The sequence below is a fragment of the Anabrus simplex genome, chromosome 1 (genome assembly GCF_040414725.1).
Source record: "Anabrus simplex isolate iqAnaSimp1 chromosome 1, ASM4041472v1, whole genome shotgun sequence".
NCBI classification, from domain to species: domain Eukaryota; kingdom Metazoa; phylum Arthropoda; class Insecta; order Orthoptera; family Tettigoniidae; genus Anabrus; species Anabrus simplex.
Window position 1 is genome coordinate 1,080,717,325 of NC_090265.1, and position 12,972 is coordinate 1,080,730,296.

The window sequence follows — 12,972 nt, forward strand, 5'->3', positions numbered from 1 at the left end:
TCGGGTAAGAGGAGATAAATAGAAAGAGATAGGAGATTATAAAGTGTACTTGACGGGTGTTAGAAAGGGAAGGGCAGAGTCTGGGGTAGGGCTCTGTATCAGGAATACCATTGCGCGCAACATAGTTTCTGTTAGGCACGTAAATGAGCGAATGATGTGGGTAGATTTGTCAGTTGCAGGAATTAGGACTAGAATTGTGTCCATGTATTCACCATGTGAGGGTGCAGATGAGGGTGAAGTGGACAAGTTTTATGAAGCATTGAGTGACATCGTGGTCAGGGTCAACAGCAAGGATAGAATAGTGCTAAAGGGCGATTTCAATGCGAGAGTTGGGAATAGAACTGAAGGATACGAAAGGGTGATTGGTAAATGTGGGGAAGATATGGAAGCTAATGGGAATGGGAAGCATTTGCTGGACTTCTGTGCTAGTATGGGTTTAGCTGTTATGAATACATTCTTCAAGCATAAGGCTATTCACCGCTACACATGGGAGGCTAGAGGTACCAGATCCATAATAGACTATATCTTAACAGACTTCGAATTCAGGAAATCTGTTAGGAATGTACGAGTTTCCCGCAGATTTTTTGATGATACAGACCACTATCTGATCTGTAGTGAACTAAGTATCTCTAGGCCTAGGGTAGAGAAAGTGAAATCTGTCTGCAAACGAATAAGGGTAGAAAATCTCCAGGACGAGGAAATTAGACAGAAGTACATGGATATGATTAGTGAGAAGTTTCAAACAGTAGACAGTAAGGAGGTTCAGGATATAGAAAGTGAATGGGTGGCATACAGGGATGCTGTAGTAGAAACAGCAAGGGAATGCCTAGGAACAACTGTGTGTAAAGATGGGAAAAGGCGAACATCTTGGTGGAATGATGAAGTGAGAGCAGCTTGTAAACGTAAAAAGAAGGCTTATCAGAAATGGCTCCAAACAAGGGCCGAGGCAGACAGAGATTTATACGTAGATAAAAGAAACAGAGCAAAACAAATAGTTGTTGAATCCAAAAAGAAGTAATGGGAAGATTTTGGTAACAACCTGGAAAGGCTAGGTCAAGCAGCAGGGAAACCTTTCTGGACAGTAATAAAGAATCTTAGGAAGGGAGGGAAAAAGGAAATGAACAGTGTTTTGAGTAATTCAGGTGAACTCATAATAGATCCCAGGGAATCACTGGAGAGGTGGAGGGAATATTTTGAACATCTTCTCAATGTAAAAGGAAATCATCCTTGTGGTGTTGCGAACAGCCAAGCTCATGAGGAGGAGGAAAATGATGTTGGTGAAATTATCCTAGAGGAAGTGGAAAGGATGGTCAATAAACTCCATTGTCATAAAGCAGCAGGAATAGATGAAATTAGACCTGAAATGGAGAAGTATAGTGGAAAGGCAGGGATGAAATGGCTTCATAGAGTAGTAAAATTAGCATGGAGTGTTGGTAAGGTACCTCCAAATTGGACAAAAGCAGTAATTGCACCTATCTATAAAAGGGAACAGGAAGTATTGCAACAACTATCGAGTTATCTCATTGATTAGTATACCAGGCAAAGTATTCACTGGCATCTTGGAAGGGAGGGTGCGATCAGTCGTTGAGAGGAAGTTGGATGAAACCCAGTGTGGTTTCAGACCACAGAGAGGCTGTCTGGATCAGATTTTCAGTATGCGCCAGGTAATTGAAAAATGCTACGAGAGGAATAGGCAGCTGTGTTTATGTTTCGTAGATCTAGAGAAAGCACATCACAGGGTACCGATGGAAAAGATGTTCGCCATACTGGGGGACTGTGGAATTAAAGGTAGATTATTGAAATCAATCAAAGGCATTTATGTTGACAATTGGGCTTCAGTGAGAATTGATAGTAGAACGAGTTCTTAGTTCAGGGTACTTACAGGGGTTAGACAAGGCTCTAATCTTTCACCTTTGCTGTTCGTAGTTTACATGGATCATATGCTGAAAGGTATAAAATAGCAGGGAGGGATTCAGTTAGGTGGAAATGTAATAAGCAGTCTGGCCTATGCTGACAACTTGGTCTTAATGGCAGATTGTGCCGAAAGCCTGCAGTGTAATATCTTGGAACTTGAAAATAGGTGCAATGAGTATAGTATGAAAATTAGCCTCTCGAAGACTAAATTGATGTCCGTAGGTAAGAAATTCAACAGAATTGAATGTCAGATTGGTGATACAAAGCTAGAACAAGTCGATAATTCCAAGTATTCGGGTTGTGTATTCTCCCAGGATGGTACTATAGTAGGTGAGATTGAATAAAGGTGTCGTAAAGCTAATGCAGTGAGCTCGCAGTTGCGATCAACAGTATTCTGTAAGAAGGAAGTCAGCTCCCAGATGAAACTATCGTTACATCGGTCTGTTTTCAGACCAACTTTGTTTTACGGGAGCGAAACCTTGGTGGACTCAGGATATCTTATTCATAAGTTAGAAGTAACAGACATGAAAGTAGCAAGAATGATTGCTGGTACAAACAGGTGGGAACAATCGCAGGATGATACTCAGAATGAGGAGATAAAGGCTAATTTAGGAATGAACTCGATGGATGAAGCTGTACGCATAAACCAGCTTCGGTGGTGGGGTCATGTGAGGCGAATGGAGGAGGATAGGTTACCTAGGAGAATAATGGACTATGCTTTGGAGGGTAAGAGAAGTAGAGGTAGACCAAGATGACGATGGTTAGACTCGGTTTCTAACGATTTAAAGATAAGAGGTATAGAACTAAATGAGGCCACAACACTAGTTGAAAACCGAGGATTGTGGTGACGTTTAGTAAATTCACAGAGGCTTGCAAACTGAACGCTGAAAGGCATAACAGTCTATAATGATTATGTATGTATGTATGTATGTATGTATGTATGTATGTATGTATGTATGTATGTATGTATGTATGTATGTATGTATGTATGTATGTATGTATGTGCATCATATATATATGCTTACATAGGCATAATAGCAATAACAATACTAATAATGGTAATAAGTGTACCCAAGAATTCTAGGAAATTCACTCTGCTACACTAATTATCCCTTACAGAATAGAGCATGTACTGTATGTTGAGTCCTCAGCTGCATGTGTAGCCTAGGTGTCAATGAAGAGCTGTACTAAGAAAATGAGGAGTGAGATAGCTTCCCATTACTTTCCTCACTAAATCAGTAGGTGCTGTTATATATCTGTCTGGCTGAGCAACTTGGAACATACAGAAGATTATTTAAAAGGCATAAGCATGATGTAACCTCAATCCAGAATTCTCAAGTTATCACATATACAATTAGAAGTTTCCTAAACAACTTAGAATACACGAAACATTATTTACATCTGATTAACATAGCCTAACCTACAATATATGAGCTAAATACACTTAAGTTACTTCATAGTCAACTATCCAGTACTCTTTCAAATATCTTCAGAGAATGGCATAGAAGTCGAATTGGCCAGTAATTGCTGCATATGTGACATCTCCCTTCCCTTTCAAAATTGGTGCAGTTGTGCTGGGAAGATTGTTCTCAACTTTGGTTTAATTGAATAGCATGACAAGGAATTCCATTCCAGTCTGCCCAAGCAGACCTATAACATATGTTTATACACATAACCCAACTTGCGTCAGTATCCCCACATATAACTTAAAGCAACTTTTCACTTCCACTTGACACTTTCTAGGACATAAATTACATCTGGATTGCATTTTCCCTGGCCATGCCTCCTAGGTTTGGCTCTTCCTTCAGTTCAGTGAGCTCAGTGAGCTCAGTTTTCTCCGTGTCATAACTGGATTTCCTTGCATCTAGGGTTCCGCCTCCCTTCCAGCTGGAACAGATTACCTTCCTGCCTCTGGCTCGTCTTGGACTCTTACAGGTTGTTTCTCAAGTTGCTGCTCCATTGCATGGACCTTGCCTGGAGGGGTGGTCCTCAGCAAGTACACCCCGGTTTCCTCCTTGTCATGACCGGATTGCCTTGTGTCTGGTGTTGTCAGTGCCATACTACCATTGGCCTCTTCCCCAGCTGGAAAAGATTCCCGTGCTGCCTCTGACTTGCCTTGGACCCTTAGTTGTTGTTTCACCAGCCGCTGCTCCATTCTGTGGACCTTGTCCAGAGGGGTGACCCCCAGCAAGTACACCCCATGTCCCAGCCGTTTTTCCATTTCAGTGGACCCAGTCCACTTTGGTGCGAGGTCTGTATGTAATCCGCCTATCATGCAAATGACTGGGTGATTCCACCGTAGTATCCCTTGGCCTGGTGGGAAGACTTGGTCCTCTTCCATATCACGTGCCCTTGTAGGAGTGTTTTCTTCTCAGCCAAGGCATGTATTCTCTGGATGTCCTGCTGCTGGTTGTGCTACCGTTCATTGAGGGAGACTGTTGCATCATCTTATGCAGAAATAAGAGATGATTGAATCTCCCCATCACTGGTGCGATGTAGTTGGTGTCCAGGAAACAGCTCTATGGGGTCCTCTTCTGATCTCCCGTGAAACTCAGGGCGCCATCCTCTCTCCACAGTAGGTGTCTGCAAGATCCCGTGAAGCTTCACAGTAAATATTTCATTCAGTTCTGCAGAATGATGCTGTGGAAGAATATTCACAAGTCCTTTCTTGTTGTTGTCATTGTTGTTGTAGTTGTTGCTGCTGCTGCCTGTTGTTTAAAGGGGCCTAACGTCTAGGTCATTGGCCCAGAAGTCCTTTCTATCCAACTGATTATCACAATAAATTTATCAGTATGCTGGTGACATGTTTCAGTGCGACTGAGGAGATAAACATTTCTCATATGCTTGGCATGCTTACTGTATTCCAAATTTTTGTCCAGATCTCACTTTAATCACTTGTCTGGTTATAAGTGGTTAAAAAGTACATAATAATGGATACAAACCTTTATATTTAATATTTCATTGTTAAATATTAAATGTAAATTATTTGAATATTAAATTTAATATTTCTCTGCAGGGCGAGGCTGTGGAGGAGAATTGTTCAACTATGGAGGAATATTCACAAGTCCTTTATATCCAAGTAATAATCGCAATTCATCAGTATGTCGGTGGCATGTTACTGTTCCTGCAAACTTGCAGGCTGCGCTACACTTCTCAGGTAAGGTCTTGGTATTACTAGGCACATACACTGCATTTCAGATTAGGCTCATGTTCTATTTCATTTATGTAAAAATTCATTGCAGGATGTTAACAGTTAGTCAGACTATTGTAGAGGTTTCAAATTAAAACATGCTGACTGCAGAGAGACCTTATAGTAAGCAAGCACTCCTGATCAACACAGCAACCACCTGCTGCTAAGTGGGATGTGTGATGACTAATGACAGACAAATGTTTCTTGTCTCCTTTCTGTGCTTGAGTGAGGTTGAATGGAACAAATGTTTCCCGTCCCCTCTTTGTTTCTGGGTCAGTTAGCTACCTGCTTTGGGATGGTTGGGTGGCTAACAAAAGAAGAGCCTGTATTTCTGTGCAATGTGTATTTTAAACTTGATTCCATTTATCGGACCGGAAGGGAATTTATTAAATAATTTCCAGAAGCTGATCCACCCTCAAGAAGTGTGATCAAAGGATTAGTAAGAAAGTTTGAATCCATGGATTCTGAGATCAATAAAAGACACAGACACATATGTAAACGTATAGCACTAACAGAATAAAATGTAGATGAAATCAATGCTAGTCTGCCTCATTCCCTGCAGAAATCACTTCCCACTTGTGCAAGAAGGTAATATTTCCTTGAGCTACCAAATTGTTGTACTTAAAACCTTATAAAGCAACCCAAGTTCATGTACTAAAACCTCAAGATCTGATTTCCCAGGTATAATTTTACAACCAGGCGAGTTGGCCATGCGGTTAGGGGTGCGCAGCTGTGAGCTCGTATCTGGGAGATAGTGAGTTCGAATCCCACTGTCGGTAGCCCTGAAGATGGTTTTCCGTGGTTTCCCATTTTCACACCAGACAAGTGCTGGGGCTGTACCTTAATTAAGGCCATGGCCGCTTTCTTCCCATTGCTAGGCCTTTTCTGTCCCATCGTCGCCATAAGACCTATCTGTGTCGGTGCGACGTAAAGCAAAAAAAAAAAAAGTTGCAAATATTTCTTTCAGTCCATAACTGGTGACCTTGCAGATCCAAAACTTCAATATTTTGGTCATGAATCCTGGTTCCATTTAAGTGGGCATGTTAATATGCATCATCATCATCATCATCATCATCATTTCCCTTTATCCAGCTGTAGCCGGGTAGGGGCAAATATGGTTCCTCTCCACTTTCTTCGGTCTTTCCAACACTCCTCCTCCAACACTGTGTCCCAGTCCAGGTTTCTTTCTGTAATGCTGCGTTGGATGGTATCCTTCCATCTCAATCGTGGTCGTCCACGGCCTCTCCTTCCTTGGATTTGCATTTCCATCACCTTTTTTGGCATTCTTTCGTCGCTCATTCGCTTTATGTGCCCAAACCATCTTAGTCGGCTCTTCTCTATTCTATCATTCATTTTTTCCACTCCAATTTCTTCCCAGATTTTCTCATTCCTTATTTTGTCTCTTCTACTCTTCTGTATCATACTCCTCAAGAATTTCATTTCGGCTGCCTGTATTCGACTCTCATCCTTCTTTGTCATTGTCCAAGTTTCTGCTCCGTAAGTTGTTATGGGTACGTAATACATCTTGTACATAGTATCCTTTGCTTCCATTGGCACATCTTTGTCCCATAACATATTTCTTACACTGATAGAAACAATTTCCAGCTTGAATCCTTTTACTAATCTCAGCATCCAGTCGAGCATTTTCCATTAATTCACTCCCCAGGTATTTAAACGTTTCCACTACTTCCAGGGGCTTGTCTGTAAGTCTAATCTGACTTTTCCCTTCTTTCTCCCCTCTAGTCATAACAAGAGTTTTACTCTTTTCTACACTTATTTTCAATCCACATTCTTCAATCTTCCCATTCACCACATTCAACTGTTCTTGAACCTTCCTGTCGTCTTCTCCCCAAATCACAATATCATCTGCAAATAACATCATGTTCATTTCTCTTCCTCCATATGCTGCTTTTGCTGTTCTCATGATGTCATCCATCACTATTGTAAACAGGATTGGTGGTAGAACACTTCCCTGTCTCAGCCCACTAGTTATTTTGAACCAACTTGTCCTGCCAACTTGTGTTTGCACGCAACTACAACATTCCTTATACAATGCCATGATCATTTTTATTAATCCCTGTCCAATTCCTTTTTGCACCAGACTGTCCCAAACTTTCGTCCTGGGGACACTGTCATATGCCTTTTCAATATCAATGAATGTCATCACCATATCATTCCCGTACTCCCAATGCTTTTCCATTAGTTGTCTCATAATGAAAATGGGCTCTATTGTTGACCTTCCACTTCTGAAACCAAACTGATTTTCCTGTATCTGCTTCTCAACCCTCAACCTTATTCTACTTTCCAGTATCCTTTCCATTATCTTAGCAACATGGGATATCAGAGTAATTCCCCTGTAGTTCTTCAAAACTTTCTTATCACCTTTCTTGAAAATTGGGATGATTATTCCTTTTTGGCAATCCTCAGGGACCTCCTTATTCTCCCAGACATTCCTGAGAACCCGATATGTCCACTGCAGGCCTACAGCTCCAGCTGCCTTTATCATCTCCACTGAAATTTCATCTATTCCAGCAGTTTTTCCATTCGTCATCTTTCTTACTGCCATTTCAATTTCATTCATTGTAATTTCTTTATCCATTTTTTCGTCAACTAATTGTCTTTCCTGGTCGTCCATTGAATGACTGTCATCCGTTCTTATGTTCAGCAGCTTCTGAAAATACTCTCTCCATCTATTTCTTATTTCTTCTGGCTTTGTTAAAATTATGCCACCTTCATCCTTCACAAATCTGGTGTTTACTTGATCTCTCTTTTTGTTTCTTAAGATACCATACAGTAATTTCTTGCTGCCCTGCATATCATCTCTCAATGTCTGTGTGAATAAGGCCCAACTTTTCCTCTTTTCTTCCTCCACTACTTTCTTGGCCAAATTCTTTGCCTCCACATATTTTCTTCTACTTTCTTCAGTCTTAGATGTTTTCCATGCTTTCCATGCCATTTTCTTTTCCTACACTTTAATCTTTACCCTATCATTCCACCAGTGTGTTTCTTTGTCTTTCACATTTCCTGATGTTCTACCACAAACCTTTTCTGCACATCCAACCAGTGCTTCCTTAAATCTTTTCCATGCATAACAATCGCTATTGGAGTTCAAAAAAAAAATTTTTTTTTAAGAAATTGCACTCTGTATTGGAAAGATACATATTTGGTGTGTCATTAGTACTAGGAGGATTATTGGCCCAAAATACCAATATATTTAACAGAGATTTTAAATTTACAGATGTATATTTCACAAATTTTGAGTGTGTTTCTCACAGAGCTAACTGATGAGGAGCAAGATAATGCTTGGTTACAGCAAGATTTGACAAAATCTCACACAGCAGCTAGTTCTGTAACTGTAATAAGTGAAGTGTTCAAATACAAGCTGATAAGTGATGGTTTATGACCCCCTTGAACCTCCGATCGTACACCATATGATTTTTACTTGTGGCGAAATCGAAGAAAGAAGTACCTATGAAATCCCTACACATTAGAAGAGCTAAAACTCAATGTTTGACAGAGATTGGAAAGATTTCTCCAGCAGAGCTCCGGTGTGTTTTTTGGAATGTGTGTAAGCATTGTGAGATTTGTTTAGGAGAACAAGGCTGCTGCTTCCAGAACCTTATGTAAGATAAGCACGTTGCTTATTTGTATCTGTAATTATAGCCTACGTGTAGTACCACCACTTTTGGAATAGTTTGTACCAACTCACTATGTCGATCAAGAGGATCTCACTCACCAAGAGGGTGGGGTTGTACTTTACTTAAGGCCACGGCCACGACCTTCCCAATCCTAGCCCTTTCCCTTCCTTGCATCTCCGAAAACCTTTGACGTGTTAGTGCCATGATAAACCACTATCAAAAGAAAAAGGAAGAGAAAACTCGCCAATAGGTCTCTACAGCTGGCAGCACTTAATTTGGAAGCCCTGTAGAATTAAGTAATAGTAGTAGTTTGGGCAAACCTCAACTCATAATATTTCCTTAGTTATTGCTCAATTTTTCTACCATCCGTATTCATGATGTACACATTCCATTTCAGCAGTGATAGTGGTGGGGTTTGGCTTCAGTATGTTTGTTTTTTCAAGTCAGTGGTATGCTACACTGCTCATCAAGATGATGATCCAGTAGTAATCACATATATTCATGTTGAATTTTGTTACATATCTTTACTCCATATTTCATCTATATTAAAATATTCTGATATTCTGATTCATATATTGCATGATTTCATTTTAATGTCGCTCTTTTCATGGCTGTTACGGTATGGTATATTCAATATATTCACCATTATCTCACAGTATAGATACTGATTGCCACATATCATAGAAAGTAGGCCACAGTAGGTCAATTGAAAAATGTATTTGGCATTGAACATCAAATCCAATAGCCTTCATCATCATGCATCAATATATTCAAATATACTTACTCTCCATATAATAAAACTATAAACACATCCTTAATATATCTTTCATGTCAATACTTTCATTTATACTTACATTTATACATCTCTTGGCGAGTTTTCTCTTCCTTTTTCTTTTGCTAGTGGTTTATCATGGCACTAACACGTCGAAGGTTTTCGGAGATGCAAGGATGGGAAAGGGCTAGGATTGGGAAGGTAGCGACCACGGCCTTAATTAAGGTACAACCCCACCCTCTTGGTGAGCGAGATCCTCTTGTTATATACACTCTCTGTATAAACTAAACAAACATCAAAACTAATTGACAGACATGAAAGTTGACAAAAAATTAACTACTGTATAGTATTGTAAAAAGTTGTCCATTGTCAGTGTACTGAAGCAGTCATCCATCCCTGTTCCCAGTCTAGTCATACTGGCTTTAAATCCTGGTAATATCTGGTGGAGGATTTTCATCTAGTGCAGTGGCCATTCAAATGAAATCAGAACTGAAACAAATGCTATAGTCATCGTCAATGAACACAGTTATACATTATGGACATGATACTGTATAGGCTTTTGGGCTTATGCCGTGTCAAGAAAATAAGGTAAAATTCATTACATTTTGCAGAAAACTGTGCTCTGCCTCATCAGAAGAAAATTTTGACTGTTCACGAGAAAGGCTTCTTAAACAACGAGCTTTTGAAATTTGGACATTATAATAGAAGTAGAAATGGTACATTCATTCGCCACCAGATGGCTCCCTGGACATGGCACAGTGCTAGCGTTCAAAGCGGAAGCTGACCGAACCATCAGAATCAGTCTAAGAGGGTCACATAACATGTATGACATTGACAGATGTATGACATTGACACAAGCCTGGAATGAAACATCTGGTGAAGAGGAACGTATGAATTTGGAAAAAACTGAGATGAAATAACAATAGTGAAGGGACAGGGAAGGGAACTACCTACGTAAATCCTTAATGGCTGGCAACCAGGTATTACTTAATTGATAGCCAGTGTCCCTGTTGAAATTGTTAGGATTTCTACGCATTTCCGCAGCTTCCCGTATAATCCTGGACCTGTAGTGTCTAGTGTGGGTAAGAGCTCGAGCATCTTGGAACATGACATCATGACCCAACGATAGAGCATGCTCAGCTATTGCCGATTTGTCTGGCTGGTTGAGACGAATATTACGTTCATGTTCCTTGATACGGGTACCAATGGACTGGCATGTTTGGCTGATGTATACCTTACCGCAAGTACAGGGAATTTCGTATACCCCAGGATGTAAAAGTGGGGACAATTTGTCCTTGGTTTTACTCCAACTGTGAGCAATTTTAGTGGCAGTGCCAAACACGGCTTTTATATTGTGTTTGCGGAGGACCTTGGCAATTCGATCTGTGGTGTTGTGAATGTAAGGCACATATGCGAACATATGAGGGGGACTATAACACAAAGTCCCAGCACTGACATGCAGCTGTTCAGGGATGACATGTTTAGTATGTGTGTATATCATGTTTCTTGTTATTGCGTGGTTTAAAAAAAAAATTATGCCTGCTTGTTTGGAAATTATAACAAAATTCATACAACACCGCACCCAGCATTGGGATAGGCTAGAAATAAAGCGCGCTATGGGCACAGTCCAGGGTGTTGCAATTTCATGCTTGAGGGGTTAATATAAATCTGAATGTTGATCTGTTTGTCTTCCTTTCACTTGAAAACTAATTGACCAATCGAGCTCCAGTTTGGCAAACTTAGAGACGGTACCTTCTGTTAACATATAGGCAATTACTACGATGTTGTCTCTTAAGGGGGTTATGCAGCAAAAGAAAATGTGAAGCAAGTCAGAGGAAAATGTATGCTTGGGACCCCTAAAAGTGAATACACTGTGCAAACAGGTAATTCTATTTTAAAATGGAACCTACCAAGCATATGTAGAATTCAGTTTTCTATATCGAGAATCATATTCAGTTCCTTCGTAACTCTAATAGTTTTCCAGGAAAAATAGCTTTCCTGTGTTTGTGGCACATGCTTTAACTGATGAAAACTAAAATAATGGATAAACTGTTAGTCTTACAAACAAAAGAAGAATACATAGAGGATTTTGAATTAAATTGCCTATACAATTGCTGTATACATTTTCTTTGTAAGTCTAATGATTACAGGTTTTTACATGTTAGGGGAGCATTTCGAGCATGCAGCTAAGGATGCTCATGCATCCAGCGCAAAGTTCAAAAAATTGTAGGTAAAATGCATGGACCATGTTACAGAAACCTCCAAGATCTTACAAAAATGACAAGCCAGTAAGAAATGGAATTTAATAATGATCAATAATATACTGTACACTATAATATTTATTTTTGATCAGTAGTATTGCTACCGAGCTCGATAGCTGCAGTCGCTTAAGTGCGGCCAGTATCCAGTAATCGGGAGATAGTGGGTTCGAACCCCACTGTCGGCAGCCTTGAAGGAGGTTTTCCATGATTTCCCATTTTCACACCAGGCGAATGCTGGGGCTGTACCTTAATTAAGGCCACGGCCACTTCCTTCCCGTTCCTAGACCTTTCCTATCCCATCGTCGCCATAAGACCTATCTGTGTCGGTGCAACATAAAGCAAATAGCAAAAAACAAGTAGTATTGCTTAAGGAAGTGTTTAAGGAATCACACACACTTCTTCTGTGGCAACTTCAACTCACCTTTTGCTGGTAAGGAGGTAAGGCGAGATGGAAGGATCACCCCTTCTATTTGCTTGGTGACAAAGGCAAGAAGTGAGGAAAGGTAACCTACTGTCACAATGTCTAAACTTCCTCAAATATCTTTCACTCTTGTTAAGAGGCTGTAATGTGTATTGCTTCTGCCACCTACACTCATACTGACAAGCTTCACATACTGTTCTCTCTCTGGAAGTAAGGCACTAGCTACTAGTGGTTGAAATTCATATCAAATGGGAAAGAATTCCACATTTGCAAAGTTGCAAATAAATGCTATATATAATTATATAATAAGGACAAATAAGCATATGAATACAGAGCAGAGACAGAAGCTAAGGAGGAGAATATAAATGTATAGAACATTCTGGGCTGAGTAGCTCGGATGGTAGAATACTGGCCTTTTGAGCAAGTTACCTGGTTTGATCCTGGCTCAGTCCAGTGATGTTTGCAGGTACTCTAATTCATCAGCAGATCTCCTGCAGGCAGCTCAGCATCTCCAAAAACCATAAAAAGTGGGACATGAAACTAATAACATTATTATAAATGTGCACAAAGGATAAACTCAGCACAATGACAGATTAATATGAGCAGAGGAAGCAGTAGGAAGGAGGGACAAGGACACATACAAACTATATATTGTTTCCATAGACGACCTCTCCTCGTCAGTCCAATTGATTTTTTTAATTTTGTATCTAGAGTATTTCTAACATTCTTCAATGCAGATATTCAGATAATCTAAAATATCAGCATATAAAAAAGCA

The 12,972-nt window shown here is 40.1% G+C and overlaps 1 protein-coding gene across 1 annotated transcript in view; it reads left to right on the top strand.

The window, feature by feature from the left end:
- The window catches only part of Cubn (Cubilin), an 882,604-nt gene that overhangs the window by 827,539 nt on the left and 42,093 nt on the right, over positions 1–12,972 (top strand). Inside the window, exon 66 of the mRNA XM_068225286.1 lies at positions 4,931–5,071. Within this exon, the coding sequence (XP_068081387.1) occupies positions 4,931–5,071 (141 nt within the window). The remainder of the gene's footprint in view (positions 1–4,930; positions 5,072–12,972) is intronic.